A 23,525-nucleotide genomic window follows, 5' to 3' on the forward strand; every position below is an offset into this window, starting at 1 on the left:
TATTTTCATTCCCCTTTGATAAATCACATAACACCCCTACGAAACTACACACACCCATACACATAAACACACACACAGGCACACAAATACCACCTCAGAGAGGGGGCTCTTTCTTGAAATTTTTTGCTGAGACAATTAAACCAAACCTAAAGTCAAGTATTATGAGCATCAATTCCATTGATAAACCCATTGACAGGGCATTCCACTGCTCAGCTTTAGAAACAGTATACTTGCTCAAGTTAATAAAATTTTATTTTGAATATTTGGACCTATAGTTTTCTTTTATGTCTAAAAGAAAACTTATGTCTTTATAATTGGGATGTCTATATGTCTTCTCTTATGTCTATATATTGGGATTGAGATCATTAAAAAAATAAGCAGTAGAACTTTTATCATTCTTTCTGATCAGAAATAGTTTAATAAAAAGTCTACTGTTTGAAAAGCAAATTGCAATTCTAAAGATTCATTATGCAATACTTTTAATAGCATCTAATTCCACTAACTGTTATAGTAATACCCACTATTAGATACTTAGTATAAAATACTTTTAATAATATGTGTTTAATTGTCCAGTTTATTTCATGGTATTTGATGTATTCCAGAGTTCTGAAATACCAGTTACTAATCTCACCTTGGTTGTCCCCTGCTTGTAAACTTTCAAATGGCTACTCTATCTGATAATAAAATTAGAACTAGTATTTTAGTTAAAAAAAAAAAAAAGTGCCCTCTATTTTATATTCCAAGTCCCCTTACTTTCTCTTTCTATTCTTTGCGCTTTACACTCCAGAAACACTACATTTTCAGTAGTTCTCCACATGCAATATGTTGTTCTGTGTTTCTGAGGATAGTTCTTGCACTGCCCTTCGTTCTCCTTTTAACCTCAATAGACTTAAGTGCGTAGCTGTTATATGTGCTGCTTCTGCAATTAAAGTACACATTTGACTTTGATAAAGGTTGTCAAAGCTTTTTTGTCCCTTAGTATCATCATTTGTAAAATGAAGGTCATTCTGTCATTTTTGAGATTGCACCCAAATACTGCATTTCATACTCTCTTGTTGACTATGAGGGCCACTCCATTTTTTCTAAGGGATTCTTGCCCACAGTAGTAGCTACAGCAATCATCTTAAATCCACCCATTCCCATCCATTTTCACTGATGATCCCACTTCATAACACTATTGTGAGGATCAAAAAAGTCCTCTTTGCAGTACTTAGAAGAGAGTTTTGCACTTAGTTAAGTACTCTATGCAGGTTAGGTGCAATTATTTTTTAATGGATAAACTTTGTTCTTCCACTATGAATCAGTTTAGAGACTTTTGTTTTTAGAAACATATTTCCTTCAAAACTCAAAGCAGCCTACCAGACATTTTGCTTCCTTATTTAATAATGGTAAATGAGTGCAAAATTGAAGTAAATTCTTTTATTTTTGAAGTATATATTGGCAGATACCCGACAAGTAGACCTCATTGAAGTGGCTAGTCCCTGATCTTCATGAGGTTGATCTTCTTCCCTCTGGAGGGTATGCTTCTTCAAGTCTCCAGCATACCAGCTACTTCTTGCTTATGTTGTCCAGTCTGCATGATGTTTTCAATGTAAGGGATCATAATGATATGCTATGGTATGGCCAGGTTGTTTCAGATTATGTATATTATTACAGAAGATAATTGACATATTCTTGAGGCAAACCAGTAAGTGAATATTCTTGTTTCTCTCATGGATGTGAACTGTTTCCGATCCCTTTTCGACAGCAACAGGATGAAAAGTACGCATTCACCAAATCAGTGGCCACGTGCAGTGTACCTGTAGGCTTACCTAATCTGCAGTAATACCACATTTGCCATAGACACCGCAGTCAGGACTACACTTTGGTCAAATCTGCAGTAGTTTACATTCTCCAGGAATCATCTAGTCTCAGCAGGGCCAGACTGGGGAATGAAACAGAAGTAGAACATAGACCACCACCATCTCTCACTATTCCACCCACTCCAGACTATGATATTGTGTTTGATTTAGTCTCTTGACCAGGGTTTCAGAAGTTTTCTGGCCTTCCCAACTATTGTAGCTATAATAGCTCTTACTTTGCAGACCAGAGACCCATTGTGGGGGTTACTTCTACTCACACATTTAACATTTTGGTTATGCACCTAGAGGCTTGGGGATAACCACTACCTGGGTTGCCAGTGAATTTGAGGTTCTTTCTTCATCGCGAAAGAATTCAGAGATGAAGCAGAGAGGTTAAGAAAGTGAAGTGAAAGTTTATTTAAGCAAGGATACGCTCTCAGAGGGAGAGTGAGCAGGCACTTCAGGAGCTGCCACCGGGTTTCCTTGGCAAACCACTTATGAGGGGCCTAAAAATGAAGGGGTGGAATATTCACTGGGGAAGGAGGGATTTTTGTTGCCATGTAGCTTGAGTTAAAAGTGTCATGGCCTCATGGTGTCCTTATACAATGATTACTTCTTATCTGTTAGACTAATCTTATGGTAATGAGGGCCCAAGGAGAAAAGGTTGCATTTGGATTCAGGAGATTCACCCTTTTCCCTACCTTTCTTTGCCTGCTACTTGGACTCTTATCACCGTAAATATATTGTTTCCTATCAGTCTGAAGGCTCCTACTTTACTTTGTCTGTCTATGGACTCCTGCTGCTTATACGTTGGGTGGTTTAGGCCCTTGCCCCCATTTCTCTGCTTATACCTGGTTATTTACCTGCTATAACACCTGGAGCTGTGCTCCACTTAGGCCAACTGTGAACTTTATCTAGGCCTATTTTTCACCCTGTCTCTGTAGGCCCCACTCCTCAGATATCAAGTCAATGAAGAGCCTTTTCCAGTGTCCTTGAAAATGTGTGATTATCCCGCTTCCCCAGTGTGCATACAGTTACATGGGTAAATGGCCGTAATTTCTTATGAAGAAGTAGAGGAATCTTTATAGTATTTACTTGCTAGGATGTTGCAGGGTGTTTCTTTCTACACGACCTGCCCACCTCTTCAGTCAGCAAGTTCAAGATCTGAAAATTGGCTCATGTCTGGGAACTGAGCAATGTATTGTGACTTTTAATAGGAGTGTCCACCTCTGACTCCTGACTTTATTCATCCTCCCTGGACAGTGCCCACTATCAAAATCCTATTGATTTTTAAAAGGGATTTATTGCCTGGGAACTATATTCAGTATCTTAAAATATAATGGAAAATAATTTTTAAAATAATATAGATATACACACATATATGTTTAACCAAATCACTTTGCTGTACACCTGAAACAAATCAAATATTTTAAATCAACTATACTTCATTTAAAAAGACAAAAAAAGGCTTTATTGAAATCCCACTACCTCTCTTTTTTCTTGTATGTATGACCCCAGCCAAAACGAATCACTCTGTCCCCTGAATTCTTGTAGACATAATGCTTATCACACTCTGTTGTTTGTTATACTTATTTCTGTACATTAGGCTGAAACTCTCATTTATCATTTTATTCTTTAAAATACCGCACATAGTGCCTTGAACATACTGAGAAACCTGTGAAAATTTACTGACTTGATTTTAAATTGCTAACTTTTCTTCTGCCACTTAATTAAAAGGCAAAAATGCATTTAGCCATTAAGTAGAATATGTTAGTGTTCTATTTGTATACTATTTTATATATGTAAGCCTATATACTAAAAGACAAAATATTTTCATATATATATATGGAATTATATATGTGTGTATTAAGCTAGATTATTTTTGATGTTAAAGATTAAGATTTTAATTATTCAAATGCCAAAATCTAATTACCAAAATCTTTCTTTACAGATAATTTGTGGTAAAAGCCTTTCAGTGAATGACATTACTCTTAGTACTTTGAAAGAAGAAGGGTACAAAGCTGCTTTCATTGGGATAGGTGAGTAGCTTATTTTCAAATATTTTTCTTTATAATTTTTTTTTTTTACTTCCTGACAGTATTCAGAAGAATAACTACCTTCAGACATTTTTATGGTAGAAGTTGTGTCTGTTCAGAAATGAGCAGATAGAAATGAATGGCCAAAGAAAATTTTCTGTTTTATAATGAGTTGCACTTTCTCACCTCATTATAGATTGACTTGGACAAGACAGTCTTTATCTTCCCATTCTCTCACCATATTCTCATCACCAGTAAACATCTAAGACGCAAAGTGTTTTCAGGTCATGCCACAGAAGCTCAGAATTCAGGCTTAGAAATATCTAGATGCTGTAGCTTTCTCTTTATGATAAAACAAATTAGTTAAATTGATATTAAGAGATAGAATTGGCTCATTTTCTTTTTCTATTTTTTTGATATTTTCTAAAGACTTTTCATATTTGGCTGAATTATAAAGATGTTTGATCACAGTTCTGAATATCATATAGTGTACAACTGCTAAGTCAATCAATGTGCCCTATGGTTCCATATTTTGCCTAACTATCCCAGGGAGATTGAGTTTTCTAACGTGTTCCCCTTTCCCTTACTCTGTACCGAGACCAAAGTGAACACACTGTTGATATAGTTTATTCTTTGTCTTGTGAACTTTGTATTTATTCTCTTACATGATCATATTATGAACAGTGATTGGCATATAAACTGAGTAAGTGCATCCTCAGGTCTTTTAGTTTGTCTATCTCCTCTCTAGTTCACTCTCTTTGAATATAAATGTCTAGTAAACCTACACAGAGGTAAAAACTGTTCCATCTCTTTAAGTAATCACATGCTAGGTAACATTTATTTTGGGGCTGTCATTTTTCATATGTTTCTAGAATAAAATCATCAGGAATGCTTTTTTGCCTACTAAATTTTTATCAAGATGGTGTGTGTTCTCTTACTGGTTAGTTGATAGCAAGTCTTAAAACCATCTTGTCACTCCCTTTACTTAGGTGAAAAATTAGGAAGAGGCAAACAAATTTTTACTGCCTTCTAGCTCTTAAATGTCTTTATTCAACCTCCTTTCTTTCATAAACTTGATTGCCATTGTCATCAATATTTCTCTAGGTTATTTAAGTATAATAATTATGTGAGATAAAAACAGGAAAGAGAAAATTACCCTTGACTTTGGCTTTATTTTTCAATATTACATTTGTACTGAAAATTTTACATAAAGAAATAGGGAAAGTATTTTTTTCACATATATTCTACCAATACCAGCAAAATTGAATCATTAAGTTGCTTTTACTCACATCAAATGCATATTAAACTATGTTTTGTTGTTCTTTAGTTGCTAAGTCGTGTGCAACTCTTTGTGACATGGTGGACTGTAGCCCCACTAGGGCTCCTCTCTCCGTGGGATTTCCCAGGCAAGAGTACTGGAGTGGGTTGGCATTTCCTTTTCCAGGGAAAATGTGTTTAGTTAATAATAAATGAAAAATTTAGTTAGGCAATAGGTCTGAAACATTGGCAATGTTTTCAAATAGCTATTTGAAATTCGCCATTGTAGTTTCCTATAGCAGTTGTATGTAAAAGATATGGAATTGTATATGCTAATGCAGTTTCATGTATCTCTATGAATTTTGTCCACAAAGAAGCTCTGTACTGAAGAGAGAGGGGCCAAATAAACAGCCGATACGCTGAAACATCTCCAAATTAACTGCTCAAGAAGCAAATTATAACAAAATTGGGAAGAATTGAAAGTTTTATAAGTCTGAGTGGTTTCAGTTATAAAGTGCTATCTTCCATCTGCAAGAATCAGGAATGTTTCAGAGTTTTCTTTTATTCCATTAAGTCCCCTTACATATGTTATTTGATAGTGCTACATCCCATTCACAAAACTCCATTTGACTCTGCATTGAGGTGTGAATAAAGCACTTAAAATGTGAAGTCCTTTCATATTTATGTTTCTGTGCATTTTCATGCTGAGAAGTGAATCTTTTGACATTTTAGTGTAGTGATGTGTAGAATGCAGTTATGTTCTCTTTGAGTATTTTGTATGAAATATGTACAAGAAAGTTTCATCTTGTCAAAAAAAAAAAAAGGAGAGTGGTGTTCTGTGTATAGGAGACAAGTAGCCTTGCTCTCCAGGAAGTACTTACTTGACACTCTTGATTGCCAAGTTGGGAATTTATGACCTTTCTATTACCATCTGACAGCCTATTACTTAGACAGCCTCACATCTTTTCATGCTTTTGTTCATTCACCATGCTTCTATATTGTAATTCGACTTCACTCACTTTGTTTACCTACCTTTTCCTACTCAGGATAGAGAAGTAAATTTTGGAATAGGAATTCTATATCACTTAGGATATAGGTTTGGCCACTTTAAGAAAGGAAAATAATAAAGACCTAAACAAGATATATGTTTAGTCCTCTCTCAGTTTAACAGTGTGAACCATCCTCAACACGTGTCTTCTTTCTTTGGTTCTTAGGTGGCCAGTCTTTCCACATTCCTGCTAACAAAAATTGGAAATAAGAAAGGGAGTTCCTTTCCTCTTAAATTTATGACCCAGAAACTGCACGTGTTACTTCTGTTTTTATCTTATTGTCTATACCCTAGTAATATAAACATACCTGGCAGCACAGGTTGCAGGGAAATATAGCCTCTAGCTGAGTGGACATAGTGCTCCATTAAACTTCTATTCCTATAGAGAAGGAGGATGATAGATATATAGAGAGGGAAAAAATAGAAGTCTCACCCTTGATGTGCATCATTATTTGTATTTGACACCTAGAATCCTTAATTGAGAGAAATCAGTAAGCAGGTAATAGCCAAGAAAGAAACTCAGAACTTAGCACTCAACCCGTTTGTTATAATGATAATGGAGTATTTTATCTTTCTGTCATTGGGAATATCATATTTTAGACCTATGTTTGTAACTATGTCTCATTCTGTGTTAGTCTAAAGGAAAAATAAAAACTTACGTTTTAATTAAATATGACTTATGAAGGATAGCTTTGTAAGTCCGTGCCTAAGTCCATAGCATGTAAGTCCATCTCAGATTCTGAAGATTACTGATTTTTAATATTGTTTGTGCTATTGCTGGTGAAAAGTTGCTCACTTTTAGTTTTTTTTCCAAATTCTAACAGAATCCATTAAGGAAATTATCTCATTGTACATACATCATTGTGAGACTGAAAAAGTATGTCTCTTCACCCATGAGAGGTTTATTTTTTTCTAAGTGAAATAAAAATAAATGAGATAAAGCTCTGTGCCTTATTCAAACCTGATTGAGTTATCTTTGAGATAATTGGTATTTTTTTCAAAGACTTTAAATTTTTGGTATTTTTATTGAAATAAAAGCACTGGCACAGTATGTTACTGTCAGTGTTTAGAAATAAAGTTAGAACATCTTCTGTACAAGGTTTTTTCAAAGTATTGGATGGCTTTCTTTGGTTGGTATTAAAATCAATATAATGGATGACAATCATCATTTTTTGTTATTAAAAGTGAGCACAAAATAATAGAAAATATCAATGTGTTGCACATTGTTAGGGTGAGTATTATTTTGAGAAAAATGTTTTTCCATCATATGTGTATTTGGTTTTGGTGTATGTGCTTGCACATGCATATTGCATTATACGGAAAATGTGTTTTTAAAATGTGGTTTGGTAGTCAATGCTCAAAACCCGCTGTTGTACATTGTAAAGGCCCTAAAGTACTAATTGCCTTTTCCCCATAGCACGACAACCCTCTCAATAAGCAGCTGCTGAGTGAATTAAATAGGTTTTGCATGATTACAGTATTCTAAATATTTGTTTCTTTTTGTTTTGGTTCTTTGGGTGATTATATTCTAGAGCCAATCTGAGTATCACTGTTCCAGGTGACTGAAGAATCAAACCCTTAACGTTTAATTCAAAGTAGCCTATTTCCCTCCCCCACCCCATTTTTTTTTTGGCTTCACTCGGTCTTTTGGGGGCATGAGCGCTCTCTAGTTGTGTTGCACAGACTTACTTGCCCTGAGGCATGTAGAATCTTAGTTCTCTGACCAGGGGTCACACTTGCATCCTCTGCTTTGGAAGGTGGATTCTTAACCACTGGACTGCCAGGGAAGTCCCTCTCTTCCCGTTTCTGATTGTCCATTTTATGGTAATTTACTTCTTATATTCTCATAAAGCATGACAGTGATGAAAAAACTAAACAAACATGTAAGGGAAGGAACATCCACGAAGACACTCTCAGAAAAGGTGTAATGCTTTATATATTCTTTTGACAAAGTAGTTTTTTTCTGAATTTTTGTTTTTAATACTTGGGGGAGATAAAGAATTATGGGGTAAATATCAGTAAAATGCATAATTATAGTCACAATAGATACAAAGGGAGCAGAGACTGCAGGAGGATATTAAAAAGCTGAATATCACCACCCTATGCTTTACTTGTGTCGACTCCAAAGATTTCTCTTGAGTTCACTTGTGACTGTCACTATTCTCCTCCTTTCATGTTACTAGGCTACTCCTTAGCCTCCTAACCAGTTTTCTTGGCCACTATTAGCCAAACAACAGAAATAGTGATCTTTCTAAAATTAGATCTCATCACATCATTCTCTCATTTAGATTCCCCCATTCTCCCATTCAGTAGCTCCTTATTTTCTTCAAAATACAGGAAAAATCCCTTAAAATAGACTGCCAAGGCTTTTCATAATTTATTAACAACTTATGTCTTTAGTGACTTATTACATTAGATGTTGCAGACATTTGAAATATTTTCAGTTTTACCTCATCTCAATCTTTTAAAATCAATTTTTGGACCTGGTGTTGCCTGAACCCAGAACTGTCACTATTTGCATATTTGTGTTTTTACATGTCCTTTTTTCTATTTCATGTAATTCTCTTTGCTTATAATGATCCATCCCCTACCTTCACTCTTTACCGTGGACAAATAAAGCCACTTCACCATCACCAGTCATCACACCATCATGTTTCTGTTCCCTCTTTGGATGTCTAGATCAGATTTTAGCATTTATTTCCATGTATCATAGTAGACTGATTATGTATTTGTTTCCACCACCAGTTGTTAAAACTCTTGTAGTTTTAAGAGCCTGTGTGCCTTCAGTTCATTTCAGTTCAGTCACTCAGTCATGTCTGACTCTTCGCGACCCCATGAATCACAGCACGCCAGGCCTCCCTGTCCATCATCAACTCCTGGAGTTCACTCAGACTCACATCCATCGAGTCAGTGATGCCATCCAGCCATCTCATCCTTGTCGTCCCCTTTTCCTCCTGCCCCCAATCCCTCCCAGCATCAGAGTCTTTTCCAATGAGTCAACTCTTTGCATGAGGTGGCCAAAGTACTGGTGTTTCAGTTTTAGCATCATTCCTTCCAAAGAACACCCAGAGTTGATCTCCTTTAGAATGGACTGGTTGGATCTCCTTGCAGTCCAAGGGACTCTCAAAAGTCTTCTCCAACACCACAGTTCAAAAGCATTAATTCTTCGTCGCTGAGCCTTCTTCACAGTCCAACTCTCACATCCATACATGACCACAGGAAAAACCATAGTATTGACTAGACAGACCTTTGTTGGCAAAGTAATGTCTCTGCTTTTGAATATGCTATCTAGGTTGGTCATAACTTTCCTTCCAAGGAGTAAGCGTCTTTACACATTGATAAATCTTCAATGTCTAGCATAGTTCCTGGCACGTAGTAGGAACTCTATAAGTATTTTTAAATTATTGATATTAATGCAGCTGTTTTGACTATTTGCCAAAATAAGTTGGTAGGATGTTAAAATATGTTGGAGTTTTAGGGTATTACAATATTAATCAAACACAAGGGGAAATAGCTACTACATTATTTTTAAGGTAGTGTTACAATATAAATGAAATAAAAAGTAGGGACAGTGATATTAATGGTAGTGATAATGATAGTACTAGCAGTATTAGCTAAAATATTCTATTCTCAGTCTTTAATATAATTTATGCCATTCAATTTTATGATGACCTTTGAAGTAGATATTATAAACTCTATTTTAAGGATAAAAAATTAAGGTTAAGCAATGTTAAAGAAAACTAGCAAATGGCAATCAAAACATGGAAAGATAATTTTATACAGAATGTGGAAAAAATGTAATAAATGCAAACATCTATGTGTGCGAAGTTGCTTCAGTCATGTTCAACTCTTCGAGACCCCTTTGGCAACTTAGCATAGATGTTTGCATTTATTTCCCAACCCTGGAATCAAATCCAAGTGTCTTACATCTCGTCTATTGGCAGGCAGGTTATTTGCCACTACTGCCACCTGGGAAGCTGGCAAACGCCTATACTTTGGCATAAAAAGCTGTTGCAGGGCTTCCCTAGTGGCTCAGTGGTATGCTAATGCAGGAGATGCCAGACTGATACCTGGTCCAGGAGATCCCACGTGCCACTGAAAAACTAGCCCAAGCACCACAGCTGTTGAGCCTCTAGAGTCTGAGAACTGCTATTACTGAAGCCTGGGCTCCCTAGATCCCATACTTCGCAACAACAGAAGCCATCACAATGAGAAGCCCTTGCACCACAACTTGAGCGTACCCCCTGCTCGCTGCGACTAAAGAAAAGCCTTCACAGCAACAAAGACCCAACATAGCCAAAAAACAAAAAAAAAAAAAAAAAAGAAGAAGAAAAATTTTAAAAAGATTTGAATCAGTTCTAATGAGGTGGATGAAACTGGAGCCGATTATACAGAGTGAAGTAAGCCAGAAAGAAAAACACCAATACAGTATACTAACGCATATATATGGAATTTAGAAAGATAGTAACAATAACCCTGTATACGAGACAGCAAAAGAGACACTGATGTATAGAACAGTCTTTTGGACTCTGTGGGAGAGGTGGGGGGGATGATTTGGGAGAATGGCATTGAAACATGTATAGTATCATATAAGAAACGAATCACCAGTCCAGGTTTGATGCAGGATACAGGATGCTTGGGGCTGGTGCACTGGGATAACCCAGAGGGATGGTATGGGGAGGGAGGTGGGAAGGGGGGTTCAGGATTGGGAACACGTGTACACCCGTGGCAGATTCATGTTGATGTATGGCAAAACCAATACAATATTGTAAAGTAATTAGCCTCTAATTAAAATAAATAAATTTAAAAAAATTTAAAAAAGAAAAAAAAAACTATTGCAGACACAATGACTGAAAATCAACATGTTAGTTGGTGACAGCTGTTTATATTGGGGAGTTCTACTTAATGACCTTGAACATGGAACTTCATAATCTGAAAGAAGTAGGCTTTATTCTTAGCCTTACTTTTCTTATTGTTACCACCACTGAGTTTCTTCTGTTGCTATCAGAAAAGAATATTTTTTAAATGTGATGATGCCCAAATATTGTAACAGCTGAAGAAGAGATAATTACAATTAAGGAAATCCATTGAGAGACCTCGGTATTAAATTTGCTAGTGTGGCCTTTAGTTAAATCTCTCGTGCCTTCTTAGAGCCAGAATTCTTCTCTGTAAAAGTTATTCTTAATTAGCTTCTTAATCAGGGGTTTCTAAATTGTACACAATCACATATACTTCCATTTATTTAGAAGAAAATTAAATGGGGTTTTTAGACCACCCATTTCTGAAAACCTGAAGTTGTTTAAGAATTATGCAAAATTCTGAATAGATTATTTTAAAATAATAAACATGACTTAATTGTAAGTGAAGGAAAGAGCATGGATATTTTGCCAATCCACATTTTTTAATTTGCAGTAATGTCTACTCTAGTGTCATTTGTAAGTACTCTGGTATAATTGTGAGATGGTTCCCAAGAATTCAGAAATGAGGGAAATAGAATTCCAGCTGAGAGTTCATTAAATCATCACTTAATGGGTTCAAGCAAAGCCCCCAGAAGGAGATAAAATAGATGTAGGGCAATTAGTCTTTGATCATATTAACATATCTATAGAAAGTGCATCTTAATCTGCAGAAGCAGTTAATAGGGGCTGGTCAACTTTCCAATCATAGAAAAGGCAGCGGGGGTTGAGGGGAAGAATCTGAGGAAATTGGCGGTGTCTTTTTAAAGGCACCTAAGTCAAAGAACCTGGAGTTATTTGATCCCCTATCATGAAGATATATATTAAGTCCATTCTCCTCTAAATTTCCTTGTTCTAAGTTTACCAAGCTGACACTGATTCCTAAACAGTTCAGTTACGTTAGGAGACCATTCTAATCATGTCAGGAAGAGTAAATCTGGTCCTTAGGATGCATATCACTGCTTCTCTGAGTAATCTTTTTTGTTGCTCAGTCACTAAGTCATATCTGACTCTTTGCAACCCTATGGACTGCAGCATGTCAGGCTTCCCTTGTCCTTCTCTCCCCTCCAGAGTTTGCTCAGTCAGATTCATATCCATTGAGTTGGTGATGCTATCTAACCATCTCATCCTTTGCTGTTATATGATACTCTGATATGAAAAACTTTCCACCTACGGTAACACTACATAAAGATAAGCTATATATGTCTCGATACTTTTTTTTGACTGTCAGTACATTCAGAATAAGTCATATTTTCTAACTGACTATTATAGCTGTCCAAAATATACCCCTTTTAAACCTTCCCACTATCACATTTCTAGCCATTCTTCATAGGTAACCTATAGTCTCCCACCATTATACCTTGGCTTATACTCTGAGAAAAACTTTGTCTGTCTCCATATGGTAAAATGAATACTTATTAATTTCAAATGATATTTCCTGCATGAGACTCTTATACTCTTCCTGCTGATATAAATGTTTGTTCTATGTTCACACATAGCAAAATGTTTTATTTGTTATTTATAGGGCTGAATTTATTTTTCTTATTTTTGGTTATGTGCATATATTCACTCCTACACCCCATGCACAAATACACAATATTAAAAACCTGTGAGAGCTGAGATTAGTTTTTTAAATGTATTCTACAGTTTTAGCATGTTTCTTGAGACATTTAATATGTCAATATGACTTTTTGAAATTTAATGATCAAAATCACTGTGGATGGTGACTGTAACCATGAAACTAAAAAATGCTTACTCCTTGAAAGAAAAGCTATGACAAACATAGGCAGTGTATTAAAAACAAGAGACATCACTTTACCAACAAAGGTCCATATTGTCAAAGCTGTGGTTTTTCCAGTAATCATGTATGGATGTGAGAGTTGGACCATAAAGAAGGCTGAGTGCCAAAGAATTGATGCTTTAGAACTGTGGTGCTAGAGAAGACTCTTTAGAGTCCCTTGGACAGCAAGGAGATCAATTGTCAATCCTAAAGGAAATGAACCCTAAATGTTTTGTGAAAGGACTGATGCTGAAGTTAAAGCTCCAATACTTTGACCACCTGATGCTAAGAGCCAGCTCATTGGAAAAGACTCTGATGCTGGAAAAAATTGAGGGCAAGAGAAGCAGATGACAGAGGATGAGATGGTTGGATGGCATCATTGATTCAGTGGACTTGAGTATGAGCAAACTCTGGGAAATAGTGAAGGACAGGGAAGCCTGGTGTGCTGCAGTGTATGTGGTCACAAAGAATTGGACATGACTGAATGACTGAACAACAATAAATTGAAAAAGTGAAAAGAGAAACAAAGGAAAAAGTTGAAAAATGGCATAATGATTTCTTAAGAAGTTTGAAACTGTACTTGATCAATTAACCTTTTTAAAATTCATGTAGTTTTCAGGTATCTTATTTTTGACAAAATACAAAGATATGTTCATGATTTTCATTACATTCATTTCATTACATTCATGCATGCATGCTAAGTTGCTTCAGTTGTGTCTGACTCTTTGTGACCTTGTGAACTGTAGCCCTTCAGGCTCCTCTGTCTATGGGATTCTCCAGGCCAGAACACTGGAGTGGGTTCCTATGCCCTCCTCTAGGGTATCTTCCCAATTCCAGGGATTGAACCCCAATTCTTATGTCTTGCATTGGCAGATAGATTCTTTACCACTAGTGCCACCTGTGAAGACCTATTCAGGGCAATAAGTTTCTAATTCTAAATGGTTTAGTTAATAACATTTTTACATTTATGCCAAATCATTACACCAGATATTATAATGTTGTATTGAATATTAGGTATTTTTGAGCATTTTTAGTAAAGGCAAAGCTATTTGCTTGAGGGTGTTTAGTAAGTATTTTATGGTAAAGATGATGATACAAGAAAATCTTTTCTAAAAAATAGATTTTTCTGCTGGTAGAATTCCTGGAATATTATAGGTGCTCAATAAATATCTATTGAACTAACCATTGATTTTAAGCATATTTACTGCTTCCATATAGCAGTCAAAAAGGAAGTAATTTATTTAGCAAGATGATTATTATAAAATATTCTGTAGCTCATGTTCTTTTTATTTAAAATTTTATAAAGGAATGTAATTATATTTTAAAATATTGAATGCATCTTTGGATTTCTTTGGATAAAGACATGGAGGCATTTCTATTATATTTCTCTATATGTTTTTTATAGAATGAAAATATATTTCACAGTATTTGCTGTTACAGTAGTTGCTGAAGTAACAGGAGCCCATTTTTAAAGCACTGTATTTTATTTTATTTATTTATTGTTTCTTTTAGCAGTTCTCAATGAGTTATGGGCTTCCCTGATGGCTCAGTGGTAAAGAATACACCTGCAGTGCGTGGAGTGCAGGAGTCATGGGTTCCATTCCTGGCTCGGGAAGATGCCCTGGAGAAGGGCGTGGAAATCCACTCCAGTATTCTTGCTGGGAAAATCCCAAGGACAGGGCAGCATGATGGGATACAGTTCAAAGGGTCACAAAGAGTCAGACATGACAAAGCCACAGAGCACACATGCACACAATGGCTTATGACTGATGGTTACATTTTTTTGGTGAGTGAACATCATCGTCTGAACTTGGAATGGGATATTATTGAACTTTCACTATGGAAGTTAGGATAGATTTTCTTAAATATAGTAATCATCCTTTAGGCATGGGTTATCCTCTACAGCTAGAATTTTGATGTTGAAGGATAAACTTTGAAATAATTAACAAAATTAGAAATCACTTAGATAGTGGATATTATCATAGAAGTATTAAGAAATACCACAGTACACAACCTCCATCTCCAAATCCCCTGGTCAATGAATTTGTATCTAAAATTCACGACTGTGTATCAAACACACATGTATAAAACATCAGTGATTTCCATTTAGAGTTGAGGCATACTATTGGGGTAAAGATAGTTTTATTCACATTACAAATTACACAACTCTATGTATCTTACCCTTTTATAAATCACTGTATTTAAAATTTGATAAAGGAACCCATTAAACACAATGAAAGATTTAAGAGAGGCATGAGAAATGATATGGAAATGGCAGAGTTGATGTAAATTAGAGGAAACTAGATATATTTCTACATATGCTTTAGCGTTCTATCAGTAGAAGTAAATTTTCCCAAGGAATAGAAATAAGAAAATTTGCAAACTAATCTGTGTCTTATTTATCACTTATTTACTATTTATACAGGTTAGATTATGCAGTCTTTGGCTAGGAGCACTAGATCAGATGAACAAATACTCTTTTCCATGGGCTTTTGAATACCTTCTTTGACATAAATGCTTAAAAGCAGTGTGTTCTAAAGAAGGAGGTGTGCTTTGAAGAGACTTCATTGACATTGTATTTTAAGTAATACATCTATATTAGAAACAATTCAATTGAAATTGGTATCAAATTGTTTTTTCTCCAGATCCTATCTTTGAATGGTTTAGGGGGCCTCAAGCAAAATCATTCTCTGAATTCCTCAAGTCTCTTTTGTACGACATAAATTTATTTAAATGAATAAATGGAAGTCAGTGGGGGAGATTAGACTGGTTACATTCAGTTCAGTTCAGTTCAGTTCAGTTCACTTCAGTTGCTCAGTCATGTCCGACTCTTTGCAACGCCATGAATTATAGCACGCCAGGCCTCCCTGTCCATCACCAACTCTCGGAGTTCACTCAGACTCACGTCCATGGAGTCTGTGATGCCATCCAGCCATCTCATCCTCTGTCGTCCCCTTCTCCTCCTGCCCCCAATCCCTCGCAGCATCAGAGTCTTTTCCAAGGAGTCAACTCTTGCATGAGGTGGCCAAAGTACTGGAGTTTCAGCTTTAGCATCATTCCTTCCAAAGAACACCCAGGGTTGATCTTTAGAATGGACTGGTTGGATCTCCTTGGATTACTCTTTCTTAATTTTTTAAACTCATATTTATAATATTATTTAAGTTATATAAGGAGTTAATTATGAAGAAAACAGTACTACGATCATGATTAATTTATTTTATTAACTGAAAGCAACATAAATCTTCAGAGTACACTTTAAAGCATATTTGCCATAGACATTGAAGAAACAAGTTTTAAAACAAAATTTTGATTTATTTACTTTTTTTATCTCAAAATTTGCGAGAAACTTGATGTGTGTTATCTTCTGATTAGCCATGCAGTGCCACCTGGTGTGCAGATGGGAAGAACATTACACATCAGAGGCTCTGTTCACACCCCCCCTCCCCAAACACAAACTTCCATGACAGGAAATTAACAGATGTTCACTTTGCTTGTGTTACGGAGATAAATTGTGCATCCAACTCTTAATTCGTAAGTTAAATTTGGAGAAGATGTTGATATTGAGTTAATTAGTCAAAGATTATGTCAGTACATCCAGTTTAGTGGAAACAAGTAATGTTAAATGGAAAATTGCTACCTTGGCTGTTTAAATTCCTATTTTGTACTTCATTCTTATGTACTGAAGGTTTTGTTTTTTAAACCTTAATATTTATATTTTATTGATAAATTTGTCAGTGCTGGAATAATTTATTTTAAAATTTACTGCAATTGATATTTCTATGACTGTTTTCCTTTTACTGAAAGAAAACAGTCTTTTTTTTTAAATTTTATAAAGACTATATCATATTCAGGTGCATTGCCACTGTTCTTATTCTTTTAATCTTATCATCAGCTAATCATATTTCAAAGTATGTTATTAAACTTCTACCATAGCTGCTAAGGATTATAGATTGCAAAATAAATTTAGGGGTTTTGATTGATTTAGAAAATAATGTCTGCTGCTGCTGCTACTAAGTCGCTTCAGTTGGGTCCGACTCTGTGCGACCCCATAGACGGCAGCCCACCAGGCTCCCCCGTCCCTGGGATTCTCCAGGCAAGAACACTGGAGTGGGTTGCCATCTCCTTCTCCAATGCATGAAAGTGAAGAGTGAAAGTGAAGCCGCTCAGTTGTGTCCGACTCTTAGCAACCACATGGACTGCAGCCTACCAGGCTCCTCCGTCCATGGGATTTTCCAGGCAAGAGTACTGGAGTGGGGTGCCATTGCCTTCTCCGAAATAATGTCTACTTTAAAGCTATTCATAAATAAGAATTGTGTACATATGAATATGTTGAAGGACTTCCAATATCACTAGAATGCTGAAGCTGAAGCTCCAGTATTTTGGTCACTTGATGCAGATAGCCAACTCCTTGGAAAAGTCCCTGATGCTGGGAAAGATTGAGGGCACAAGGAGAAGAGGGTGTCAGAGGATGAGATGGCTGGATGGCACTACCAATGCAATGGACATGAACTTGGGCAAACTTCGGGTGTTGGTGAGGGACAGGGAGGCCTGGCGTGCTGCAGTCTATGGGGTCACAAAGAGTTGGATATGACTGGGTGACTGAGCAACACATATAAATATAACACATATAGCAGCTAAATTTCTTGAAGTACTGACTTGTTTTTAATATTGTAAGGTAATTAGCCTCCAATTAAATACATTTAAATTAAAAATAATAATAAAAATATGAATTGTTTTAATTATCTTGAAGTAACTTTAGATATTTCTGATTCTTTCCTTTCATGCATGCATAAATTGTGTCTGAAAGAAATTAAGTAATTTTGTCTTTACTAGAAGATTTGAATGCAGGTCCATCTGAAACCAAAATTTTACCATTAACCAGTACAGTGAGATGGTATTGGTCATATATAATGATTTAAATTTAAAAATTCATTTACAGATTGTGGTGAAGTACTCATAACATGAAATTTATTATTTTAACTATTTTTTACGTGTACTGTTCAGTGGCATTATGTACATTCACCTTGTTGCACTACGATCACTCACTACCATTCCTCTACAGAACTCTTTTCAACATGCAACTGAGGCTGTATACCCATTTAACAATGCCTTATTCTCCCTTCCCCCTGTTCTCTGGTAACTACTCTTCTACTGTCCATATCTATAAATTCTACTATACTAGATACTTCATATAGGTGGCATCATACAGTATTTGTTCTTTTGTGCTGACTCATTTCACTTAGTATAATGTCTTCAAGGTTTGGGCTTCCCAGGTGTCACAGTAGTAAAGAAACTGCCTGCCAATGTAGGAGACACAAGTTTGATTCCTGGTTGGGGAAGATCCTCTGGAGGAGGAAATCTCAACCAACTCCAGTATTCTTGCCTGGAAAATCCCATGGACAGAGGAACCTGGCGGGAGTCATAAACAGTCAGGCACAACCGAGTGACGGGCCACACACACATACACACACTTTAAGGTTCATCTGTGGTTGAGCATGTGTCAGAAATTCCTTTTATTTTTAAGGCTAAATAACTTTCTGTTTTATGTATTACCACATTTGTTTATCTTTTCATCTGTCAGTGGACCCTTGGGTTTTTTCCATCTTTTGGCTGTTTGAATAATACTGCTATGAACATGGGTATACAAATAATCTCTTCAAGAAGTCTCTGCCTTCACCTGTTTTTTGTGTATACCCAGAAGTGGAATTGCTGGATCATGCAGTGATCCTATGTTTAATTTTTCAAGGAAATTCCATAATGTTTTCTATAATGACTGCATCATTTTATATTTCTACCAGCAATGCACAAAGATTACAATTTCTACACATTCTTGCCAACACTTACTATTTTCTGATTTTTTTGTTAGCAGCCAAAGTAATGGGTGTGAGATGGTATATAGGACTTTTAATACTTTTATTTGCATCCTAACTATCACCAACAGAAACTTGCAGTGATAATATTAGATCTAATAAATGTTAAAGATATATAGGTTAATGCAGAATTAATCAAGAGAGTGAATTAGAAGAAACTCTCTGATTAAAATAAAATTATTTTTTTGAATTCATGGGGACCTCAGTTGGATTATAAGCTGACAGGATGGGAAGAGAGTGCAAAATTCAGCAAGAAGTTCAGTTTAAAAGGGGCAGGGAATATTAAAAGACAGAACTTATATATTAATATCTGAGATTCTAACTGGTAAAAAAAAAAAAGTCAAATGAGAAGTCAGCGAAATTTTTCTCTAAAAAACAGAAATCAGTATTTACTTTTAGGTTTTGTAGGCCATATTGTGGGAGAAGGCAATGGCACCCCACTCCAGTACTGTTGCCCGGAAAATCCCATGGATGGAAGAGCCTGGTAGGCTGCAGTCCATGGGGTCGCTAAGAGTCAGACACGACTGAGCAACTTCACTTTCACTTTCCACTTTCATGCATTGGAGAAGGAAATGGCAACCCACTCCAGTGTTTTTGCCTGGAGAATCCCATGGACGGAGAAGCCTGGTGGGCTGCCATCTCTGGGGTCGCACAGAGTCGGACACGACTGAAGCGACTTAGCAGCAGCAGCAGCAGACCATATTGTGTCTGTCCCAACTACCAAACTCTCTGCCTTTATAGTGAAAAAGCAGGCATAGAATAGAGTATATGTAAACGCATGAACACAGATGGCTGTGTGTCAGTAAAACTGTATTGTAAATAGAAGACCAGATTTGGCCAGCAGACTGTAGAATAAGGAATTACTTAAGAATATTAATTGCTTATATTTTCTCATAGTTTTGAGACAAGAGAAACTTTTACATGGAAGTCTACATATAATGAAAATCAAGTTAACTTTTTAGTATAATACCACCTGTTTTGAGAATGTGTACCTCTTTGTAGAATACTTCTAAGAACAGCAATATAAAACCTGTCTTTGAAGCAGAAGATGTATCTAGCACTGTATATTTTGTTTGCTGTTGTTGTTGGTCAGTTGCTCGGTTGTGTCTGATTCTTCGCAACCCCATAGCCTGTAGCCTGCCAGACTCCTCTTTCATGGGGTTCTTTAGGCAAGAATACTGGAATGGGCTGCCATTTCCTTCTCCAGAGGATCTTCCTGGATCAGGATCAGGGACTGAACCTCCATCTCCTGCATTGGCAGGTGGATTCTTTACCACTGAGCCACCAGGGAAGCCTGTTTATTTTTTGAATGCTCTTTGAAATAGGCTACTGTTAAGTGGGTCCCCACATTTTCATGTTCATTAACGCACCTGACTTCCTCACTTCTTAGCTACTATTTTAGCAAATAGATTATCTGAAAAGTGTATCCAGAAATAATTTTCTTCCTGATGCCACGACTGTATTAGTTTTTTAAAAGCATTATTAACATAGGTAAACTTGCTGTTTTTCTCAGGTTTATATTTTCATCCTTTAAAAGTAATCTTTGGTAAATAAATTTATGCTTGCTTTCAAATCAAAGAAAAAAATAAAACCATAGCCAATATTTAAAATCACAGCAGAATTGAGATTGAAATCACTCAATTTTTTTTTTTGAAGTGACTGATGGTTATAAAGGTGTAATCTTATAAATTGTGATTCATGGTTAGTTTTTTTCTCATTGATTTTTGATAGGTAAAAAGGAGCATATGAAATAAAAATCTTCTTTGCTTTAGGTTAGGATATGATTTATAAAATCTATGTAATTTCTTGCTTCCCTGGTGGCTCAAACTTCTTTCTATTTTATTTTGTGTTCTCTCTCAACTCTCCATTATAATTTCTAACAGTGAGCCCCTATGATTCAACCTGGAGGTGGCAAAGAGCCATTCAGACCATAATTCCTTTTATTTTTGGTACTCAGGAAAGTAAGCTGGTCATTATTTGGAACATATCCTCACATTTTTATGCAACTGCATCCATCATCTTATTACAAAAGACAGATAAGGTGTTTGTTATATAGCAAAGTTTATTAAAGATTGTAGGAAAAGTATAACTGGTAAATGAAAAGGATAAAATTAAACTAAATACTAATATGAAAAATGTGGCTATTGAATTTGTAATTTTTCTTAGCTTTAAAGGTAATAATCAAATAGAAATGCATTCTCCTGTGCTACTCAGTGGAATAAAACACATTTTATTTTAGTTCAGTATCTGTTTGACCAACTGTAAAAATATATTGAATTCAAGACTAATTTATTCAATTTTTGTTTTTTTCTTAAACTTGACTTAAATTGGATTTAGGTTTGCCTTTATGGTACTTAGAAAAATACCCTCCCCTAAGAAAAGTAAAAACTAAAACCCAAATGTTGATTATAATTAATAATGAAAAAATCCTATTGTAATTTTTGAAAGGTGTAATCAGTTGTTATAAAATTAAAAATTTTTTGTATATAAATTTACTTTCTAAAGAGGAGCACTCTGACACAGTCAATAAATGAATTATTAAAGTTGTGTGATCATATCTATGTTTTCCTCTGCTATTGACTGTAGAAATGCTTTATTAAAGGGGGACTCTAGAGACAGATGAATCATTGTTATATATATGTTTTGTTCACCCTTATAATAAATTTTCGGTAGTGATTGACCAGAATTTCTAATGGGAAAATTCTGGGCTACTATAGCATGGATCATATGAGGAATAAAAAAGACTAAGTCTGTAATGATGATTGGTTCAACAGTGAAGTTTCCTATTAGAAAGGTAAAGATTTGACCCTAAAGCTCTCAGATTTCCTTGTGACTATTTTTCATTATATTTAAATATGTTCTTTTTCCTTCTACATATATGTGTTTGTGTGTACAGGTATACACATGTTATAGATACACACACACACTCATTATGAAAACACCTCAGTTCTGGGCATGTGTTTTGGAGTGGAGTTGTTTGTTTCATTTTAATTCTCAAATATCATATTTTTGCAATTTATAGTCAACTTTCTGAAAAATAGAAGCTTGAGGAGGATAAAGTGAGGAAAGAGTAATTTTGTAAAGGCCACATTATCTTAAAGTTGTTTCCATTCTATCACCCCCTTTTTTCTGTTGAATGAGATTCAGAAAGCAGCCTAGGGAAACTAGGAGAAGCAAACCTCACTTGGAGAGTTTAGAAGTTTTCTATGTATCAGGACCTCTAAGAACAAAATAAGGTACAGTTTAAAAATGCTTTGACACAGTATCATATTAAAAATTAGTTTTGAATAGTTTAATATATGTAGCTATATTTTTTTACCTAACTATGTCCATATAGTCTGAAAATGTTATTTGAAAAATCTAGTATTTCTGTGTTATTCTTCGAGTCCAACTCTGGCATCACTGAAAAATATCAACAGACATACTTAAAGTATTATCAATAATAAATGACTTTCATTCTCAAATCTAGACATCATAATAAAAAGCAGAGACATGCCTTTGCTGAAAAAGGTTCGCATAATCAGAGCTGTGGTTTTTCCAGTAGTCATGTATGGATGTGAGAGTTGGACCAAAAAGAAGGCTGAGCACTGAAGAATTGATGCTTTTGAATCGTGGTTCTGGAGAAGACTCTTGAGAGTCCCTTGGACAGCAAAGAGATCAAACCAGTCAATCCTAAAGGAAATGAACCCTGAATCTTCATCGGAAGGACTGATGCTGAAGCTGAAGCTCCAGTACTTTGGTCAGCTCTGATGGGAAGAGCTGATTCACTGGAAAAGACCCTGATGTTGGGGAAGAATAAGGGCAGAAGGAGAAGGAGGAAACAGAGGATGAGATGAATGGATAGCCAACTCAATGGACATGAGTTTGAGCAAACTCAGGGTGACAGCGAAGCACAGGGAAGCCTGGTATGCTATAGTACATGGAATTGCAAAGAGCAGGACATGACTTAGCAACTAAACAACAATCATTCTATAATTTTTATAATGCTAAATCTTTAACTCCCGTTATTGCTTATATCACCTCATTTAGTTGTTTCATCCAGTAAATATTGAGTTCTTAGTAGGTGATTAATATGGCTTTGCTATCAAGAAGCTTGCAGTTTTGAGGGAATACAGACACACAAACATTTCCTGATTATTTCCCAGGTATCTGTTTCTTTCTTTCCTATGATATGTAAGATGGTGGCACAGCATCTAAAAATGGTATCTTCTTACTTTTATGTGCTTCTATTTAATTCCTCCTAGGCTATTAACCTCTATAGGAAAAAGACAAATCAGAGATTATGTAAGGGGCACAAGATGAGAAGGACACCCAGATATAGGGAATATCACATGTAACAGCTCCTTATTGTTGCTGTAGCTTTTACTGCTAGGAGTATGTTCTGGAAGACAGATTCAAACAGATAAGAGTCAGATTCTGCAGATGTTACATGGTTTGCATATGAGTTTAGTTTAGTTGGTTAGTTTATTTCTTTTGTACTGTGGAAGATGAAAGAATGTAATGTGAGAGGTAAGAGATATGAAAGATAATTTGGTGGCACTGTGGAAATGGATTGCGGAAGGTCAAGATTGGACACTGGGAGATTTTTACATTGTGCCTATTAAATAATTCAGGTAAAATAAAATTGAAGGTCTGAAGTACGGCTGTAAGAGCTGAAAGCAGGGAGCAAGCATGAAGAAGTGCAATGAGTAGGTCTTAACACCTGATTAAATATGATCAATGAAGAAAAGGAGCAAGG

General features: G+C 35.7%; 1 protein-coding gene across 1 annotated transcript in view; it reads left to right on the forward strand.

Moving 5' to 3' along the window:
- The window catches only part of DPYD (dihydropyrimidine dehydrogenase), a 957,062-nt gene that overhangs the window by 273,304 nt on the left and 660,233 nt on the right, over positions 1–23,525 (forward strand). The window contains exon 8 of the mRNA XM_055585018.1: positions 3,793–3,880. Within this exon, the coding sequence (XP_055440993.1) occupies positions 3,793–3,880 (88 nt within the window). The remainder of the gene's footprint in view (positions 1–3,792; positions 3,881–23,525) is intronic.

This window comes from Bubalus kerabau, chromosome 6, assembly GCF_029407905.1.
Source record: "Bubalus kerabau isolate K-KA32 ecotype Philippines breed swamp buffalo chromosome 6, PCC_UOA_SB_1v2, whole genome shotgun sequence".
In the NCBI taxonomy this organism is placed as follows: domain Eukaryota; kingdom Metazoa; phylum Chordata; class Mammalia; order Artiodactyla; family Bovidae; genus Bubalus; species Bubalus kerabau.